At 36.5% G+C, this 22,724-nt stretch overlaps 1 protein-coding gene across 2 annotated transcripts; it reads left to right on the top strand.

Moving 5' to 3' along the window:
- Positions 1 to 780: 780 nt before the first annotated feature.
- Positions 781 to 13,370, top strand: LOC140850849 (E3 ubiquitin-protein ligase RGLG3-like). Of its 2 annotated transcripts, none has more exons than XM_073242629.1 (11): positions 781 to 1,200; positions 6,841 to 6,925; positions 7,051 to 7,191; positions 7,269 to 7,382; positions 8,912 to 9,009; positions 9,150 to 9,229; positions 9,299 to 9,404; positions 10,996 to 11,105; positions 11,189 to 11,324; positions 11,403 to 11,459; positions 12,791 to 13,370. In XM_073242629.1, the coding sequence occupies exons 1-11, from the start codon at positions 913 to 915 to the stop codon at positions 12,875 to 12,877; spliced, it is 1,302 nt and encodes a 433-aa protein (XP_073098730.1). In that variant the 5' UTR covers positions 781 to 912; the 3' UTR covers positions 12,878 to 13,370. The 2 variants fall into 2 exon arrangements, with proteins under 2 accessions (XP_073098730.1, XP_073098729.1); XM_073242628.1 differs by having other exon boundaries at positions 10,978 to 11,105; positions 12,791 to 13,364.
- The last annotated feature ends 9,354 nt before the right edge of the window (positions 13,371 to 22,724 follow it).

Below are 22,724 nucleotides of genomic sequence, written 5' to 3'. Positions count from 1 at the left end.
ACCGTATGACACAAAAATACCTCAATGATCTTGTATATATTCATTACAATCTGAGATCGAGGCTAAAATGCATTCAGGAGGAAGTACAACTGAAGTACACTGATCCGATGCTAGATGATTATGTTGACGAGGACGACGATCCGATCATCGGATGGCTTGCAAGTCAGCAACAGGAGTCAGAGCTTGATGAGTCGGGGTTCTCTCCACGACCAGCTAGTGTGGTAGCTAGGGAGATCAGGATGGATCCAGGACAATGGGCAGAAAGAAATGTTTCACATAAGGTTCCAGCTGATCAGCCACAGCCTGAGGGGACACAGGAGACTCATTCATTACATGACTCGATGTCCGATACATCTTCGTAGATGTTCGAGCGGCAGACGTATAGACGAGGTTGGCAGTCTGCAAGAAGACATCCATCCTCTCAATCACAGGAAACTCAGTCATAGAGGGGCACAAGGGGGGAAAAAAAAATAGTTGCACGTGCACCACTCTCAAGAGTACAAGAGCTATCTGGCTCAGATTCAGACATCAGGGAGAGTGATGATGATACTGGTAGTAGTAGTCATGGATCTGATGATCAGGGAGGAATTGGAGGACAGGAGATCACTGTTTATGAGATAGTCACAGGGTGATATTTGATTCACCGATGAGTTCCAGTTTACACATGCCACACAAGATAGGGATCATGGTGGACGAGTCAGTAGAGATCGTGGGGAGCCGATTTCATATAGATGATGGAGTTCTAGAGGTCGTTCAGCACACGATATAGCTACAGACGATCTTGCACATGGAGTAGGATCTATGGATGTATCTGGATCATCCTCGCATTATCTATCTTATTATCCGCAGTTACCTTATGATCTATATTGATATGATGCATTCGAGGCATCGTCTTCTAGTGGTTACTACTCTATGCAGTCTGGAGCATCTTACGGATCAGATTTTGCTACCAACATATTCGGATGGGCTCCTCCACAGCCATACCATCATCCCGAAGATACTTTTCAGAGTCAGAGTTTGAGTGAGAGATCTGAGATGTCTTACAATCCAGAAAGAATACTTTATGGGATGAATATTCAAGAGTACGGTGCATCTTGGTTAAGGGTTAGACTGATGTTCCTCCAGATTATATTAATGATCCAGATATCTATGAGCGTCACAGACACTCGACGAGAACTTAAATGCAGAATAGATCTTGAGGTTAGTATATCAGTTGTTGTGCTTTGTACTTTAAACGTTTAGATACATTTTAATACATATTTTATATATCGTTTAGATACATTTTAATGCATATTTTATATATATATATTTTAATTTTAGGATGATATAGTTGTAATATAATGTAAATAAATATATATTTAAAATTTTGGATCAAGAATCCTTGTATCGCTATCTAACTCAAAAATTAAACTCAAATATATCAATAATATGCAATATAATGTAATTTTGGGGTTGTATTTATGAATTAATAACTTGAACATCCATAAAAAAAAAAGAAACAAAAAAATATACCGATAGCGAATCGGTATGTCGAAGCGTACCGTGTGTCGATATGATACGGTATTGGTACTATACCGTACTGGTCCGCCATCGGTACGGTGTTCGGTACCGGTACAGTGGTCCTTGCAAGGAAGTATTTCAATTGTCTCAAATCTTTTATTTGTAAACTTGCCTAAAGAAATTCCTTTAGTGAAGAAATACCCTGTGCGTCGCTCCCTGTAATCACAATATCATCAACATACACAATCAACAAAATACAACCACTGTCAGTATGTTTGAAAAATATAGTATGATCACATGAACTCCTCTTTATGCCAAACTCTATCACCACATCACTGAATCTGTCAAACCAAGCTCTGGGAGACTGCTTCAACCCATATAATGATTTTTTTAATTTGCACACCTTACCATACTCTCCTTGAGCAACAAACCCAGAGGGTTGCTCCATATACATTTCTTTCTGCAAATCACCATAAAGAAATATATTCTTGACATCTAACTGATACAAAGACCAACAATAAGTAGCAGCTAAGAAAATAATTATACGAATAAATGTCATCTTAGTCACAGAAGAGAAAGTATCAGTACAATCCACACCATAAGTCTGGGCATATTCTTTAGCTACCAAACGAGCTTTCAATCTATCAACAGATCCATCAGCCTTCATCTTCACCACATATACCCACTTACACCCAATAGTATGCTTATCTGATGGGAGAGAAACCAGGTCCCAAGTGCCATTAGCCTCAAGAGCCGACATTTCTTTTTCCATAGCTATCCTCCAGCCATTGTGTTACAATGCCTCATCTAATGTCTTAGGAATAGTCATAAAATCAAGAGAGATAACAAAGGAGCGGGTTGACTGTGATATATGGTTATAGGAAACAAAAGATGAAATAGGATAGGTACAATTGCGTTTATCTTTTTTGAGAGCAATAGGTAGATCAAGATTAGAATCAGACGATGCGGAAGCCGGTAGGGTTGAGAAGTCACTGGTGGATTTGCTGGTTGAGGACCTGCAATAACTGACTCGGGAGGTTTATTACAGTGGGTGTAGACATAAGTAAGGGGAGGACGAGGTGGATCAGATGAAGCTGTAGGAGTGAAATAATTGATCGTGTAGATCAGAAAGTCCTTCATAGAATCCATCTCAGAAGTAGAAGGAGAGGGACTAGCAAAGAAAGGACTCGATTCAAAGAAGGTGACATCTTGAGATATAGGGTATCGACCTAGCATGGGAGAATAACATCGTGCCCTTTTTGTGTACGGGAGTATCCAAGAAAGGCACACTTTAGTGATCGAGGGTCCAACTTACTAACCTGAGATCTCATATCCTGTACAATACAAGTGCAGCCAAATGTCTTTGGAGGAATGGGAAACAATGATCGAGTGGGGAACAAAACTGTATAAGGTGCACGACCATTAAGAACAGAGGACAGCATGCGATTTATAAAAAATACAGCAGTATGAACCGCATCTGCCCAAAACATTTTAAGTACTCTCATTTGAAACATTAAGGCTCTAGCAACTTCTATAAGATGACGGTTCTTCCTCTCAACTATTCTATTTTGTTGAGGAGTAACAATACATGACGTTTCATGGATAATGCCATTCTGTGTCATATAGGTGTTAAATTGATCAGAAAAATATTTTTTGGCATTATTACTATGAAAAATACGAACATTGTAATTATATTGAGTACGAACTTCAGAACAAAAAGCAGAGAAAGTATAAAACAACTCAGATCAAGATTTTATTAGATATAATCAAGTATTTCTTGAATAATCATCAACAAAAGTTACAAAATATTGAAAGCTAGACTTGGAAGTAACATGATATGGATCCCAGACATCAGAGTGAACAAGATCAAAAGAAAACAAGGCTCATTTATCCACTCTTGGAGGATATGACATCCGATAGTGTTTAGCAAATTCACACGACTCACAAGACAAACTAGTTATTGAACATAACTCAGGACATATTTTCTTCAGGACTTCTAGGGATGGATGACCAAGATGACAATGAAGTTGGAATGGAGAGATGTCAGACCTAACAGTAGATGCCATACCAGATGGGATAGTAGTAGCAACCTTATCCAGCAGATACAGTCCATTTGACTTGCTTTCCTTATCAAGGATCTTTCGAGTCGACAGATCCTAAAACAAACAGTAGCCAGGAAAAAATATAACACAACAATTTAAGACTTTAGTGATTTGGCTAACAGACATCAAGTTAAAGAAAAATTTAGGAAGATAAAATACAGAAGACAAGGATAGCGAAGAGGTAATGGATGTATCTCCATTACCTAAGACTTTGGTAGTGGATCCATCTGCTAGTGTAACATTAAAGCACTCATCAAACGGTTTATAATGGGATAAGATACCTTGATCACCGTCATGTGGTCGGTGGCACCTGAGTCAATGACCCAGTATCGAGATGAAGATGAAAGGTAGGCAATAGGATTACCTGTCTTGACTAGAGTAGCTTTAGAGGAGGATGTCGACGGCTAAGACTGCTGAAACTGGGTATACCTTGCAAACTCCTCATCAAACATGACTACGGTGCGACCCTCTGGATGATGAGTAGCTGAATCAATTGGATGTGATACAGCATGAGCAAATCTGGATGTCTGATACTGAGGCTGCATCTGCTGTGCCTGTGGAGGTTTAGGACACTGATGACAAAAATGTTCTGGTTCTCCACAGTTATAGCACACCCTCTGACTCTCACGACCACCATATCCTCTACCTCCACATCCTCTACCACCACATCCTTCTCTCCCTCTATATTCACCACCACCATTATTCTGAGATACAAGGGCAGATCCACCAAATATATCCTTAGTACCGAAGGTACTCTTCCAGACTGCATTGAGTACAGTAGTGACAACATCAAACAAGGAATCCACATCCTTGTTGGCTAACAACTGTGATCGAATCACCTCATACTCTGTATTCAATCCAGACAACCAACCAAATACAAATAGTCTCTCACGCTGCTCCTTCATCATAGCTACATCAGTGGAGATTGACATTGCCGTACAAAAATCTTCTATGGCTCGTTTATACTCATAATAATACTTCATGATACTTCACCCATTTTGACTTGGACGACTCACCTCTTGAGCCAAACTATATAACCTTCTCATATTTCTAGTCCCAGAAAAACACTGATGTAATAACTCCCATAACTCTTTCATCGTAGTAACATGCTGCATTGAGAGAGCCATTTTTCTATCAATGCAATTGACAATCTGAAAAAATAGTCTCTTATCTTCAGCCAACCATAGTTTAGCTTCCCTTTCTCCCTCAGGACATAACTCAATAAGGTATTCTTCCTTGCCAAGTCCTCCAACATTGACCTTGACAAGAAAACGCCATTCCACAAAATTGGATTCATCACCAGCTAGCATCATATCAATTAATTTCTGGTGTGAGGACACCACTTCAACACTCTTAGGACCCTCTCCCGACACCATTACTCAAACACTTCACTAAATAATACCACAACAAACTGCACCCTCACACCTCCACAACTCGCATCATGCTGCCACAAATAATCTGAGATCAGCCCAATCATCCCTATTAGAGACTTCTAATTCATAGGTTATTATCACATAACCTACATCCCATCAAAACAAACTCCACAATCATTGCAAGAAATCAGCACTAAAAGGCAAGAATCAGTAAACATATAGATACACAAATAGTAGACTATAAAAGGACTGATCAGGATGGTAGTATGGCAGATCTGCAGATCTGATTCTGGGTAGATCTAGGTTGGCAAGAAATCAGCACTAAAAGGCAAGAATCAGTAAACATATAGATACACAAATAGTAGACTATAAAAGGACTGATCAGGATGGTAGTATGGCAGATCTGCAGATCTGATTCTGGGTAGATCTAGGTTGGCAAGGGCTGAAAGGGTTAGGAGATGATGGGAGGTGGAAAGAAGATGGCGGCTGGACAGAGAAAGGGGGGGTGGCTGCTTGTTTTGGTTAGGATTTTGGCTCTGATGCTATGTTAATGAAAAAGATAATTTTGTATTTCTCATCTTCATCTTCATGAATACAACTCTTTAAATAGACTAAAAAGGGAATAGCTACTATGGTAGCTTTACAATTGTATCCAAACACATATGGAAGCTATACAATTGTGTCTAATAATCAAACAAGTATGGTAAATTTGATCCTGGAATCTCTATAGTAATCACTACCATAATAGCCATGATATTTAGGACCATAGTAGCTATGATATTTGGACCATAATAGCCATGATCTTCTGATCTTGAAATCCTTGAGAATAACCATGATATTCTGACCATAATAGCAATGATATTCTGATCTTGGAATCTTTGAGGTCATGTTTACCATAGTAGTCATGATCTTGACAACTCATTATGATATTCACTATAATTCTATGTTTTATTCTTATCAGATTTCGTTATATGTCTATCTTCTCCTTTTCATCTTTCCCACTTCAGTTAGCTTGTAGGTCATTTCTCATCATGCGGGAGTCTTGAAAATAAGTGCTTGATGTCCTCTTCTGCATTTCTAGTCCAGTCTCCTAATAAGAAAACAACCCTTCCTTATCAACATTGATTGGCTGAGAGCCGCACAATGAAAAATTCTGTTGTTACACTCAATCCAAAGACACCATAGACAAATTGCCACTAGTGTGTCCATAGCATTCTGAGTTGTGTTGAAAGGGCGGTGTTGCCCATGCTTTTTTAGCATATATTGCTAAACTCCTGGAATATCATTAATTGTGAGTTTTGGCAATTGTGTTCAGGTTCGTATATGCACCATTGAGTATATAAATACATATTATATCTTTCGTTGTAGACACATGATGAGTTATGCCATAGATATCAGGTTAGAATTCAAAAATAGCTTTTCAAATTTTCAACTACTGACTCTTCTAATATAAATTAAACTTACTAAAACATGTCTAAGGAATTCTTTGGAATGCATAATCATACCTTACAAAATTAATTCTTCACACTGATATTAGTTAACCATTCGATGATTTTCCTTCTCTGAATGATTGTCCAAATGAATTTGTTTCTTTTTGGGATCCAACAAGCTAGATATCTCCATCCATGTCCGGGGGGAAGTCCAATGTCCTCATATGTTAGATGCACATTGCATGGCCTTTAGAAAAGCATTAGAATAATTGAAATTGATATATTTATTTGCAAATATCTATAAATTTAAGTCAAATAGCTGTCAAATCTTTCATCCAATAATATTGAAGCGTTTGATGTTTTGCATTTTTTCCTAAAATTCATTATTGTTAGTTTTTGTCCATTAGAAAATGACAGGCTTTAAAATTTTTCTAGGTTATTACTGCACTTAGAGATGCTGGCCTTGAGTCATCGAATTTAATCCTTGGCATTGATTTCACAAAAAGCAATGAATGGACAGGTGCTGTTACATATCTAAACACTGAAAATTTGATCCATTATACTTCCTTATCAGCTGAAGTTTTAAAATTATATGCAATACTCTCTAGATTGTAGAGTGAAAGAAATACTATTCTTTAATTGTAGGAAGGCATTCGTTTAACCAGAGATCTCTTCATGCTATTGGTGACACACCTAACCCATATGAGCAAGCAATATCTATAATCGGGCGTACGCTGTCACCTTTTGATGAAGACAACTTGATACCTTGTTTTGGGTTTGGTGATGGTTAGTGCTTTCTTCTTCTTCAGGATGTGCGTATATCTGATCTTCTGTTACTCATTTATTTTCCATTTCTTTTATAGCATCTACACGTGATGAATATGTCTTCAGCTTTTTTCCCAACCATCGCCCTTGCAATGGTTTTGAGGAGGCTCTTTCACGCTATAGAGAGATTGTTCCACGTCTGACCTTATCAGGTCTGTGCTTACCATTCATGCTTTACTATTCATTTCTTTTTTTTTTGAATGAAAGTACTATTATATTCCTACAAATTATTCTTTTGATGACTTATAATAACTGCATGAACTTTTAAAGGTTGATAAACAGTTTATTCGATTTGCCCATATGCAATAACCATTTAGATGGTTGGTTTATTTACCATACCTATGCTCATAATTTCCTTATGAAGTTGATAATTTCAATTCCCAACATTCCTATAAATCCACTCCATTCATCTCAGTGGTTTTCCATCTGTCAATTTAGTGGTGTAAATGAGACAAGATCAAGCGAGCCATGCCTACCTCAAGCTCAGCTAATTTCTGACAAAGCCAAGCTCAAGCTAGCTCATTTAATTTCAAGCAAAACTCAAGCTGTTCATGGACAGCTCTTTCAAGAGATATAGTGAGAATTTGAGATCTCTCAAAGCTTTCATTTATATATTTTAAGCTAATTATTCTAGTTGTATCTTAATCTTATAGTTGAAATTCAATTTGTTGTATATAAATTATGTTATTTTTTTATCAACAAATGTAGAAAATAATTTCTTATGCAAAAAAATCATAACTATATATAATATATGATATTTATATATTCATAATTAGAGCTTTATAGAGACAAGCTTGAAGAAGCTAAGCCTAGCTCTGGGTTGGGTTTTTGCTAATCAAGTGAGCCAAACTCGAGCAGAATTTTGAGCTGGAGATGAGCTGGTTCACCAACTGCTTGCTTGTTTGACAATCCTTGTTCTTAATGAAACTCATGCATCATTAGCCTGTAAAACTCAACTAGATGCATGTGTTCATGGAGAACCCTTCATAGAGGACATGTTTGCATTGCCCTTTAACATTCCCATCTTACTAACAATTTTTGATGAGTTTGATGTTACCAATGACATTGAGTGTTTCAGAAGCTAATATTGGCCTCAAGTTTTTCTAAAAGGAGCAAGTCTCAACTGGTCAAGAAACTGTTTCTTGACATATTGGATATTTATTTGGAGAAGTAAAGGTATCAAATTTTTGTAAAGTCTAAAACTGTCATAGCAGAAAACCTACTAAGAAAAAGAATAGAGTTAATGTAAAACATGATTTTGGTGACTTAGATTTAGTTTATTAGAGACGATTCTGATGTAGCACCAGTGAATTCTTTCTTGGTAAATAGTTGATACTTTGAAAGTTTGATGAGATTGTGCTAATCTAAGTTCAAGATTATCATAGTTTGATGAGATTGTGCTAATCTAAATTCAAGATTATCATACTTATTTACACTACAAGGCTTTGACAATTAATCCCACATCCTTGAATTTTTTACTCTTTTGAACCCATGCCCCCTTTTGTTTCCATCACATAAAGCATAGCAATATGCAATCTACTGTCTGACAGTGCATGGTTGAAATGGAAGATATCCACTTTGGTTTGTAGTATTGTGGACCAGATCAACTTAATTGATTTCATCAATGAAATGTACTAAATACCACAATACTCCAGTGTATCTATCTTTACCTGATGTGCAGGTCCAACCTCATTTGCACCACTTATTCTTGCATCAATTGATATCGTAGAGAGGAGCCATGGGCAATATCATGTCCTTGTGATTGTAGCTGATGGTCAAGTAAGAGCATTTGTTGATTCGTTTGGTGTTATTGAGACTTCTGGTTTTAGGATTTTCTGCTTTATTGCCAATGTGGAGGTTAGCAGAAAATTTGGGCGGTCTTTCCTCCCTCGCACTCAAAAAAAGGAAAAACAATGCAGGTTACCAGGAATCCAAGCCTACCTCATGGAAGACTCAGTCCACAAGAACGGGAAACTATAGATGCTATTGTTGAAGCTAGGTAAAACATTGAAATTGGTCTTTTATGACCTATTTTTGCTGCAATGCTCTGAAGTTTCTTATCTTTCAGTTATTATCCTCTTTCAATTGTTATGGTTGGCGTGGGTGATGGACCATGGGATGCAATGAAGCAGTTTGATGACTATGTACCTCAACGGTCATTTGATAACTTTCAGGTAACTGAAATATTAGTTTCTGAAAGAAGGTACTTTTAATAAGTTTACAGTCGGATGAGAAAAAACTAAGATTTTACTTGCAGTATCCTAATAGCTAATGCAAACAGCTTGTCATTGATTATACTGAGAACTAGATGTATAGGCTAAATTTAGCGATGGTTAAGAGCCTATTCTTACCAGTGAAAGCAAAACACCACCAGTGTTGTTGAAAAGGTTGAGTACTAGAAATAGTAGTCTACTGCATTTTATTTTAATCTATTAAATCGACTTACATGCCCCAAGTTTTTTTTTTTTTCTCCGAAAACAAAATGGCAGTAAGTTGCCAGCATTCATAATTGAATCTGGGACCTCTCCTATGGAGAGCTGGGTTTCAACCACCTGAGCTAAGACTTGCTGGCCAGGTACTTAGATATTGTCTTCATTTTGCTAAAGCATTTTCCTCAAGTTATAGGGTATTGATTCCAACAATGTCCCAAGGTCTTATCATCATCTTTATGCAGACCTAAAATATAAAATGCAATCATGTATTCTTGTTCTTCACTGTTAGACCACATCTTCATGCATACCTCGTCCTACATCAATAGAGCATTTCTGAACACTTGTTAGTTGGAAATCAGTAACCAACTGAAATGAAATAAGATTTTGATTCGCGAAATGTTAACTAGACCATATAGTGATTGTTCACATTAAGTGAAGGGAAACCAATTTTTTTGGTCTGAACATCGAAAGGGGACTTCCACTTCTGCTTCTCTCACAGAAATTCTGTTGGGTAGATTCAAGGCATGCAATCATGTTTCTGCTCTGATACTTGCAATTGTTGGGTGTTGAAGGTTTAAAAGGAAGAGAAAGACCACTGTGGAAGGTTCATACCATTTTTGTTTAGTAGTCTTTCTGAGCACATCAACATGATGTTGCAATCCCCATGCTTGCTGTCCTAGGGAGGGCCACCTGCTCCAGCAAAACTGCTGATTGAAGGCCAATATCTGTCCCAGCTTGTCAGGATTAAGAACGTTTTAATAAAAGTGTTAATACCTATTTATATTTCCATCTTATGTGTTAAGGGGGGATGGTTCTGACATGTTGAACCCTTCTTGTGAGTACATTGTGAACATTGGCCCAAATGATTGATAGCCACCACCAAGAAAGGCAATAATTATTACAATGGGCTACAAATATGCAACTTCTTTCTAACCTGGATGCCTCAACTTTTTTTTCCTTGCATTAATACCTGATGCTTTTTAAAGCAGAAGATAGAAAACAATTTTGAAATGGGGGGAAATCTTACTGACATAACCATAATCACCTAGTCTTATCCCATTATGGGGTTGGCTTTACAGATTCTGAAATCACACTGCTCATTGCAATTCAGAATTTGTTAACAAAATACATAATTTCTTGGGGCAGACTTTTTACTAATTCTCTTAAAAATCTATAGAAAGTGTTTTTCCCTGCACTCGTGCAAGTCTTGTACTGGATAAGTTTAGTCTTCTATCCAAGTCTTTCTTCACAACATGTGTAATGGTGCAGAATTGCTCTGTCATGCATTTTAATCAGAATTTTGTGCTCATTTTAGTTTGTAAACTTTACAAAGATTATGTCTGAGAATATGACAATGTCGAAGAAGGAGGCAGCATTTGCGCTTGCTGCACTAATGGAAATTCCCCTTCAATATAGAGCCACACAAGGCCTTAGGCCTATGGAGTAAGTCTGCTGCAGCTCTCTATCTTGATGTTTTTGTCTTGCTATGAAATAGATCGCTGATTTTGGATTCTGAAACTAAACAGGAAGTATGAAGAACGAGTTGGTAGGAGAAAGCCTCTTTCTCCTCCATTCGAAATAATTGAACATGATAATGCAGCCATGTCATACAAACATACGAAAAACATGCAATCAACTGATTACAATGTTCCAGCAGAGCAGGTATGTTTTAGTTTAGCATGCAGCATTTTAGTTTATTCAAAAGGTACATATATCTGAGGAATTTTATTGATTTTCAAGGTATGCCCTATTTGCCTAACAAATCAAAAGGATTTGGCATTCAGCTGTGGTCATATGGTAAGTATTTCTCTGACCAACATAAGAAGATTTTGTTATAGCGCAAGGTTTGGAATAGTATACATATTGGCATGTTACATACCATGATACACCCTTATCTAGTCATGATTTGCCGATATGGGGTGTGCAATACATACTGTTGTACAGGGAGTGACGTACTGCAGTACCTTTTTTGGAACCATCTTACACAGTAGGCTCTCATCCATAGTGCATAGTGAAATAGTCACCATTAAATATAGCATTACTCAATGAAAAGCGAGGCTTTATATACCAAATCATTTGTTGAGAAAATGTTCAAAAGCAAACTTGCATTTCTGAATCAGTGGAACTTTGTTTACAGGCATAAATCGTATTAGCCATGTATTTTCAAACCTCACCTTGGTTTTTTCATTTCCTCCAAAAGCTAGGTTTTTTTAACATATTTATTAAATAAGAACTTTGAATATCATAGCAACATTCTACACCTTAAAGATAATGAAATTGTTGCCAAAACCATCCAGCTGTTTAGAATTTCACTTGCAGTAGCCACATTTAACATAATTAAAGATGTGTTTTCTCAATGAATTGTTTCCTTTTCCATAATTCATAGAATAACCAGGATGTTGATGCAAAATAAATCTAAACCATTTTATTGGGTTTACATATTTTGGTGTGAAATAAATTATTTACAGGCAAGTTTATGCATGTACGTGTGTGTGTGCGCGCGCGCGTGGGCAAAAGAAAAGGAAACATCATTTAAAGAGAAATAGTAAATACTTTGTTTTCAATTTTGGCTTGTCTTGTCCCTTGATTACTAATCAAAACTTTTAACAATATTTGATAATTATGAATAGAAGTAGCATGATGATTTTTTTAAAAAAGGGTATGTACATGGGAAACCTTTGTTTCTTTAATTTGTCTTATGACACGTTTCACTTTTTATCTACACTCTTTGCCCTGACTTAGATTTACTTTGGTTGGGGTTCATATGTTCATTATTTGGTCTTCTATTTCAACAAGTGATTAGTTTTGTACTTAACTGATCAAAAATAAAATTAGGATAAGGCAGTAGTTTGTGACTTTTTTCTTGGGGAGAGGTGGGATTGAAAATACAAAGCCATTAAAGGAAAAAACAAACAAAAATGAGTCAAAACTAGTTGACCTAAAGTCCTACCCTTATAATTTGACCAATCCATGTCCTTTCGTCGAAGTCTTGCTTGAATGGCAAGCAAGTCAAAAATAGGACTTACTGGAATTGAGTGGTTTGAATTCTTACTTGTCTGTTGAGAATGGACCACCTGTGATAAAGAAGACTCTCTTACTGAATTTGTGTTCTTTCTTTTCATGTTTAGACTTGCAGGATATGTGGTGCAACAATATCAACATGTCCTTTATGCCGGGCACCTATAACCACTCGCGTGAAGCTTAGGTCCTCTTAAACAATCCTGTTCAGTCAATGGTATTGGTACTGCCAATAGCTCTCAAGTCATATTACTTGATCAACCTGTATAATTGTATGATACAATTGGACCCTACTACAACAATGATCAAAGTATTAGAGGCCAGTATGACTGTTTAATCACTCTCAATGGAGCACTGATCAAATATGCCAGAGATAGATCAAATATGCCAAAGATAGACAACACTGCTGTAACTTTGGTTGCAAGTGTTTGTCATGCAAGTAATGTGATGCTATGTTATGCTTTTGGCTTGCCAAGGGAAAAAATTGTGCGGGTTTTACATCTGCTCTTGTAAATGAGAATTGATGATGTTGATGTACAAACACTGAAAGGAAATATGGCTTTAACACTAATGAATGTTGGAATTCATTATTGGATCAATGAGCTTCTTAAGGTTGCACATTTACAGAATAGGATAAATGAAAAGGAAATATTCTGCATTTCTCCTTTTCTTGGAAGCAGAATTAGGTCTTTTGCAGCAATGATGAATGACTCATACAATTCTTCATTTGGACCTCTTTATTTGTGCTTGGATGGTTGCAAGCATAGTCTTTTTCTTCATGCTATATATAGTTTACAAAAAAGCCACTCCATTTCCTTGTTGAAAGAATGGTCATATTTTTTTGGTTTTGCTGAAATGGTTGTTCTTCTTTTTTCTATATTGAAAAGTCTCTTGCCACATCTTCTTAGAATATGGCTATAAAGGAGAGGAAATATACAATGTATGCCAACTTGACTGTAGAAAAAAATAACTTAAGAGAGGAGAGAGGAATTTATCACGACCCTCCTCTATCACCATCCACTATTGCCGACCATTGGCCATTTCCACTGCCATTCATCATTTTTGATAAATCATACCTCTATCCACCATCATCATAATTAGTCTTTGCCATTATTTATTGTCTCCTCCAATCTCAACCACAGCTAATTATCGGTGAGGATCTTCAAGATTGGTCCATCATCCATTATTACATGTTACCTTCATGTATTTCCACTACGATCCACGATTTTCATCACTACTTATCATCATCAATAATTTTTACCACCATCATTGCCAACTATCTTTGTCATTACCTACCACTTCCAACAATCTTCAGTACTACCACTGCCTCCAATGATCTCTAACATCATCTATCATTGATGATCTCCATCATAAATTATCATTAATGATCTCTATCACCACCTTCCATCATCAATTATGTCCACCACCAAGCACCATCGATGATCTCTTCCATCATCCATCATCATCTACATTCATTACCATCATCCACTACAATCGATGATCTCTATCACCACCCACCATCTCCTACAATCTTCACACCATTCTTCACCTCCTACATTTACTACCATCAGCGACTCTAATACCATCTATCACAGTCTACTATCTTTAACATTGCCATCATAGATGATCTCCACTGCCACCATCTATCTTTAACAATCTTCATTGTCCACCACCTGCAACGATCTCCACCACTACTCACTACCACCTACTATCTTTATTATCACCCACAATCATCAATAATCTCTACCACTATTCATAACCATCAATAACAGTGGTGGTCATTGATGCACTTATTTTAAAAAGATAATGCAGACGTTAATAACGATTGAAACATGCATTTCAAATTGGTAACACAAATATGTTAAGTATTTATTAGAGGAGAGTGATGCAAAATTTTAAAAAGGTGGAGCATACATCTCTAAAATGCCAACCATATATTTGAAACATATGATCCATATATGCTCAATTTTATCATGAGATTTATTTGATATTTTAACATTATGCAAGAAATCTTGTTCTCTACTAAAATGTACACACCATCAATTAAGTATATATTGATCTTTCATTTTAAATGTGTGCATTAGTAGTTTATGATATACATAATGATATTTTAAAATATGTGCTTCAGTTGTCATCTGATGAGTGCAGTGTCTATCTAATTGAGTTATTCATCTATTTAAAATGTATGCACTAGCAATTACATACTTGAAACACCTATTTCAAATATCTGCATAAAAGTTTATGATGTGTTGATTGCCTTTTCAGAACATATGCATCTAATTTATATGCATCAATTTTCTAAGCTATGTATATCACCCATTTATGTACTTGTAACTCTTTAATTTCTTATAATATATCTTATAGCATATATGGTAGTTGATAGTTAACAACTACATCAGCCATGCAAACATGTACTTCACTTGTTTAAGATGTGCATAGAAGCAATTGGGCATGTGTAAGTTGCTTATTTCAAATATATGTATTAGAAATTTATAATGTGCGCATTGCCTTTCAAACATATATATAGATTTTGGTGCATTAGCTATCTATGGTGTTTGTGCATCATCTATCATCTAGTGAGTATATCATCTTTTTTTAACTATGAGAGTCAACTATTATATATATATGTAAACCTTTAATATTTAATAATATGTGCATTAACTATCATTCAATGACCGATCACCTATTTTAAATAAGGAAGGCATGCTTAATATGTTTAACTCGTTTGACTTGATTCAATCCATCATAGATTAAGTTGGGTTACTTATTTAATAAAATAGTCTGGCATGAATTTGGATTTTTGATTCATTTAATAAAAAGGTCAGATTTGGGGGATAGATTTTTGATCTATAGTGTACTTACTCTGATTCGTAGTTGGTTCAATCCGACCCGATTGTCAATCCAAATTTTAAATATATGTATTATTTATTTAAAATCTAAATACCAGTAATTGAGCATACACAGTCACTTGTTTTAAATATTTGCACAATAGCTTCTAATACAACCATCGCCTTCCTAAAACATGTGCATTGGATATATGTGCATCATCTATTTAAAATATCTATACACCAATCTGAATTATGTACATCAACTATAATCTAATATGCGCATCTCCTTCAAAATCTCTACATTAGCAATCTCCACCATAACTTTCAACAACTGTGGGCAGTGGTGTAGATTGCTGATAGTGGAAGGTGGTGTTGTGCAGTGTCGATGGTGATGGGTGATGGTGGAGATTGTCAAGGATGCTGGTTGGTGGTGAAGATTATTATTGATGATGGTGGTCGAGAACGGCGATGATGGTGGTAGATGGTAATGGAAATCTTAGGTGATGGTGCATGGTGGTGAAAGTCAATGACAGTGGCCGATGGTGGATATAGTAGATAGTCCATGACCATTATTGATGGTTGTGGATTGTGGTAGAGAACATTGGTAGTATGGTAGGATGTTAAAGATGGTGGTGATGGAGATCTTCGTTAATAGTAGGGGTGGTAGGGATTGACAATGATGTGATGGGTGTAGGATCGCGCAGAAGTTTCATGCATGTATTTCAAAATTTTCAGCGAAAAAATATTAAATTAAATTATTTAATTTATAAATACATACATAAGATCTGATCTTAAAACTCTTACAAATGAATTTATAACATAAACTTATATGCATAGAAATCTAAATCTAATATTACAAGTGTTTAAACAAGAACATCAATTAGTGATAGATCTAATCTACCACTTCTAGAATTCCAAATCCAATATTTGAGCATGGGTAGTCGATCTTCATAATTGAGAATGTAGATCTGATCGCTCACAGCCGCATAAGCGTCCGACCTCTATGGATGGTCTATATGAAGTTCTCGGACCGATTAGCCCTCCGTAGGAGTGCTAGCTCGCACAATTGACTTCTGATGGTAGATCTGATTTGATCTCTTCCTTTGATTGCCTTGGATCTTTTCGATATCGAAGATGGATCAGAGAAGATGCTGGATAGTGGAAAAAAATCTGATGAAGACTCTCTTCTCTTTGATTTTTCTCTTACCCAAAATCTTAGAATAGTTTTAGGTCGCTCACCCAAGAGGAGATCAGTCTCCTCTTTTGTTCACACCTAGGAAGAAGGAAACCCACCCAAACCTCATGCTCTAAAGAAGTATTTTTGACCCTCTTTCTCTTTGATATCTCACAGTAAAAAACTCTCTTAGTTTGGCATACAAAATTGTGATCTTTTTATGTTTGTCACACAAATCAGATAAGATAAGATAAGGGCTGGAGTTTGTTACAATTCAAACCATTTTGAATTTCAATTTGACTCCAACTTTTTCTCATCCTTATCTGACTTAAAGAGAGACTTACCAAGAAAATTGAACATGAAAAACCATCAAGAAGACTTCCTTTTCTCGCACAAAATGAGCCCTTTCAAAAATAACCAACGTGTGGAAGATATAGATAAGGTTTTAAGTTGAAATTTAAATATTTTGAATTTAAATCAAAACCAACCAATTTCTATCCTCAATGGGCAATAAAATAAGAGTTATTTTTTAATTTTTTCATGTACAAACTGATTTTGTGCAGTGAGAAAAGATGTGAGATAATTTGGGTGGCGTAAAGGAGAGAGTCCCACTCATTTGGGACTCTAGGATTTAACCAATTGGATTCTTTCAAACCCAATCCAATTAGATCCAAATAAAATATGATAAACCTAATCTAATTAGACTCCTACAATCTCAATTAATATTTGATCAAATCAACAAATTAATTGAGCCATAGATCCGATCAAATCAGGATCATTTCTCCCTTACCGATTAGGTCATCTCATAACTTAATCAGACTTGACTTGATTGAATCCAATTCAATCAAACTTGATCCAGACTTTAATGCTCAATCAAATTGAGCTAATTAGTGATCTAATAACTAATTAATTTTCCATTAATAATAGAGTCCAAGTCTAGTGAGACTCTTCTCTAGAGTCCCCATCCAGTGGACTCTCCAGCAAAGTCTCCGTCCAGTGCGACTCTTCAAATTAGCCATGTGATCGGAGAGAAACTTCTAATATGTGTGACCCCATAGGTTCGAATCTAAGTCAGTAGCACAGAAACTGATTTCTGTACCAATCGAAGTAACCATCTAGCAATGGTGCCCGACGTTCGGATAGGCCGAATGTATGCAAAGCAACACTCAAGAACCTATTTGGATATAGTTACCATATAATTCATCCCTTTGACCCTTGATGCTAGGATGACTTAGAGTTTAAACTGTCAACTCTTAATAGTACATCCATTATGTGTCTCAACCTAATAAATCCTATGACTCCTCACAAGGATTGCCCTGATCAAGATCTTACTAAATTAAAACACAGCATTCTCTCCAATCTCTAGGAGTAGTCAATTTCATCTTGACTCACGCACCGACTTCACAAATACTTGACTATGTCCAGAAATCTTCTGATCCTGAATTAAAAATTCAGATAGTTCGACACTAAAGCACAGTGAGTTGCTTGCAAGTCACTGTGGTGATCTCAGATCGGAGGGACACTTATATCCATATCCCTTTGGAGTGACTTTTGACAGTAGAGTTCTCCGAAGTTGGTCACGTTCAGTAAAATGTACTCCTACATTTCACCTGTATGCCATACCGACGTCTCCACGCTCCTTGGTTAAGAGGACGACCAATGATATATAGCACACAATGACCTACATTTGATATGTCTATCATCTTAGTAATAGCATATCATTTGATCGCGAACACATTTAAAGACTAAACGATAAATCTTTCTTTATCGATTTAAAATAGTTATAAGGACTTTCATTATAACACAGACGTTCGATATAGAAGATATACAAGCTTATGATAAAAATTATCAAATAAATATTTTATTAATTAATTCATATATAATTACATCAAATAGCACAATCATCAACAGACTGATGATTGATTTTGAGACATATTTTCCAACAACTCCTACTTGTACTAAAGCCAATTGGTACAGTATCGTATATCCATCTTTATTTTATGATCTTCGAACTCCTTTACCACAAAGGTTTTAGTTAATGGGTCAGCTAGGTTCTCCTTCCATCGATCTTCTGAAGGTCATGTCAGCTCGATCCATAATTTTTCAGACTAGATGGTAGCAATGCATAATGTGCTTGGTCCGCTGATGTGACTTCAGTTCTTTCACTTGAGCAATGGTGTCAATGCTGTCACAGTACAATAAGATGGGGCCATCAAGAGAGGATGCCACTCTGAGCTCATTGATAAATTTTCGTAACCACACAGCTTCCTTCGTAGTATTGGATATCGCGATATATTCCGCCTCGCAAGTACAGTCGGCCACAGTATGCTGTTTAGAACTCTTCTAGCTGATTGCTCCATCGTTCAGGGTATAAATATATCCGACATGCTCTTGCTGTCATCATGATCCGATTGAAAATTAAAGTCTGTAAACCTATAAATATTAGGTCGGATTCTCCATAGATAAGCCACTGATCCTTAGTATTTCTTAAATACTTAAGGATGGTCTTTACGACCTTTCAGTAGTTTTCACTTGGATCGGACTGGCATCTACTCACTATCCCTAGTGAGTATGCCACGTCCATATGCTCTTGCTGTCATCATGATCCGATTGAAAATTGGAGTCTGTAAACCCCATAAATTTTAGGTCGGATTCTCCATAGATAAGCCACTGATCCTTAGTATTTCTTAAATACTTAAGGATGGTCTTTACGACCTTTCAGTGGTTCTCACTTGGATCGGACTGGTATCTACTCACTATCCCTAGTGAGTATGCCACGTTCGATTGCGTACATGTCATGGTGTACATAATAGATCTCACTGTTGAAGCATATAAATTCTACTCATATGCTCTCTCTCTTGAGGAGTTGTTGGACAATCACTCTTCGAGAGAAAAATTCTTTGACCTATCGGAAGATAGCCTTTCTTGAAATTTTTCATGCTGAAACTTTTCAGCACAGTATCAATGTATGTCGACTGGGATAATCCAAGCAACCTTTTAGATCCATCTTTATAGATCTTCATCCCAAGGATGAAGGATACTTCTCCTAAGTCCTTCATGGAGAACTGAGATGACAATTAAACTTTTATTCCTTGTAATGTAGGGATGTCATTTTTGATTAAGAGAATATCATTCACATACAAAATAAGAAATACTATTACCAAGTTATTAACTCATTTGTATATGCAGGATTCCTCTCCATTCTTAATGAAGGCATATGTTCTAATCACTTTATCAAAATGCATGTTCCAACTCCAAGATGCTTGCTTAAGTCCATAAATGGACCTCTGAAGCTTGCATACCTTTGACTCATCTGTGGATATGAAACTTTTAGATTGTATCATATACACCTCTTCTTCCAACTCTTAATTTAGTAAGACTGTTTTCATATCTATTTGCCAGATTTCATAGTCCCGATGTGCTACTATCGCAAGCATGATCTGAATGGACCTGAGTATTGCACAGGAGAAAATATCTCGTCATAGTCAATATCATAATGCTGACGATAATCCTTGGCAACCAGACGGACTTTATAGGTCTTCACCTTTCATCTACGCCCCTCTTCCTTTTGAAGACCCATTTACACCCTATGGATTTTACCTCTTCAGGTGGGTCAACCAATGTCCATACATTGTTAACTTTCATTGACTCCATTTCGAAATTTATGACTTTCTACCACTTATCGGAGTCAGACCTCTGCATCGCATGCATATAGGTGATCGGATCCTCATTGTTCTCATCGAGTTCAACTGGATCACCGTCCTGAACTAAGAAACAGTAGTATTTATCCGGTTGATGCGGTACTCTATCGGATCTCCTTAAAGATGTTTCTACAATAGATTTTGGATTTGATCTAATCAATCCAACTCAATGGGTTTACTAGATTATGTCAGTTCTGCTACTGATCGAACTTTATCAAGTTCTTCTTCTCTAAGGAACTCTTTTTCTAGAAAGACTGTCCTATTACTGACGAAAACCTTCTGTTCATCAGCAAGGTAGAAGTAATACTTCTTAATCTCTTTTGGGTACCCTACAAATAGCCACTTGTCAGACCTAGGTCCAAGCTTGTCAGTTTTCAGACATTTGACATAAGCCAGACATCCCCAAACCCTAAGATGAGACAGTGCTGGCTTACATCCTATCCACATCTCATGTGGTATTTTACTTATAAACTTACTTGAAATTTTATTTAAAATATAACAAGCCGACTCGAGTGCATATCCTCAAAAAGAGATCGGCAAACTTGCAAAGTCGATCATGGATCAAACCATGTCTAACAGGGTTTGATTCCTCATTTCTGATACACCATTATGCTGTGGTGTTCTAGGAGGATCCATTACGAGAGAATCTCATTCTCTTCTAAGTATGTCAGAAACTCATTGGAGAGATATTCTCCTCCTCGGTCAGATCGAAGAGTTTTAGTACTCTTCCCAGTTTGTTTTTCTACTTCATCATGAAATCGTTTGAATATTTCAAGTGATTTTGACTTATGCATCATTAAGTAGACATGCCCATACCTCGATAGGTCGTCTATAAAGATAATAAAATAATAATATCCATCTCTGGCACTTGGTGTTCATCGGTCCACATACATCAGTATGTATGAGATTTAGAACTTCACTAGCTTGCTCATCTTTTTTAGTAAAAGATGACTTGATCATTTTTTTAAGAAGACAGGACTCACAGGTTGGAAGTAATTAACAATCACTGACTTCGAAGATTTTTTCTTGTGTCAACCTATTTATTCTGTTCTTGTTAACATGACCTAACCTATAGTGCTAAAGATAGATATTGAAGACATCACTAATTCTAGGGCATTTGCTGGACGTGTACATTATACTAACAGGTTGTGACAATATGTAAATACCATTGTTCAGCTGTCTATTCATTCACATTAACATCATTCATAATGATATTAAAATTATTTTTTTATTAAAATTTCATAACCATTCATGGCTAAGAGGCCTACAGAAATAATGTTCAATAAAAAGGAAGGTCAAAAGTGACATTCACTAAGAACAATTATATTCGAATTGAATACAAGCTTAATAATTCCTAATGCTAGAATTGAAACTGGTCTTCCATCTCCAACATTAAAAAATTTTTTGCCTTCTTCAAATCTCCTACTGACCTGTAGACCCTGCAACGAATTGCAAATGTTAAAAGGACTTTCGGTATCTAATATCCAAGTAATAGAATCACAAATTAAGAAATTACAAAGTGTTATCATATAATTATCTTGTCTAAAAATAACTTGCTTCTTTTTCGACCTGTTCGGATCCAAAAAGGTAATGTACTGAGGATAATTCCTCTTTTCGTGCCCCTTCTTCTTATAATAGAAGCATTCTGTCTGACTCTGATCGGACTTGGATTTCTTGGTCTGATTGGGTTTGGGTGCCCCAGCACTTTGCATCATTTTCTTGTTTCTTCTTATTCTTGTTTTCTTTCTTAAAGGATCGACGTTCAGAAAAAGACCTCCCACTACATTCACCGACTCCTTTTGGAGCTAGTGATCCTTTCAAAGTTCTGTAGCAATCCCAGCAAATCGTGGTAATTGACCACAGGTTTTGTCATTCCGAAAATAAGTAAAGAAAGAGAGGTAGGACTTGGGCAGAGAGTTTAGAATGGTATCTTTCCCCAACTGCTCATGCAGAAAAAAAAGTCAAGCTTGCTTAAATGCTCAATCATTTTGATCACGTATAGTACATGATCGTGACTGACGCTCCTTCTCTTATTTCGAGCGTTGAAGATGGCACAACTAGTCTTGTGTCTCATAACATCGTCGGGTATGCCAAAAGACTCGTTTAATATTTGTAACATATCCTGTGGCTGAGCATTCTCGAAATGATGGCTGAACTCATCATTCATTGCCGCCAGCATAATGCAGCGAATCGTAGTTCGATCATTGAGCCACTTCTGATAAGTGTCTCGATCATGCTACATGCATTCGGAGCTGGCTCCTCAAGTGCCAGATCTGTCAATACATATAAGATCCGTTCATGCTCCAGGACTATTTTGAGCTTTCAATACTAGCTATCAAAA

The sequence above is a fragment of the Elaeis guineensis genome, chromosome 8, assembly GCF_000442705.2.
Source record: "Elaeis guineensis isolate ETL-2024a chromosome 8, EG11, whole genome shotgun sequence".
NCBI classification, from domain to species: Eukaryota; Viridiplantae; Streptophyta; class Magnoliopsida; order Arecales; family Arecaceae; genus Elaeis; species Elaeis guineensis.
This window is presented reverse-complemented; position numbering and strand designations above follow the sequence as displayed.

Coding starts and splice junctions, on each gene's coding strand:
- LOC140850849 (XM_073242628.1), top strand. CDS start 913: ATGCAGTCTGGAGCATCTTACGGATCAGATTTTGCTACCAACATATTC. Junction 7,192..7,268: donor TTGTTTTGGGTTTGGTGATG/GTTAGTGCTTTC, acceptor TTTCTTTTATAG/CATCTACACGTGATGAATAT. Junction 11,460..12,790: donor CATTCAGCTGTGGTCATATG/GTAAGTATTTCT, acceptor TTTCATGTTTAG/ACTTGCAGGATATGTGGTGC.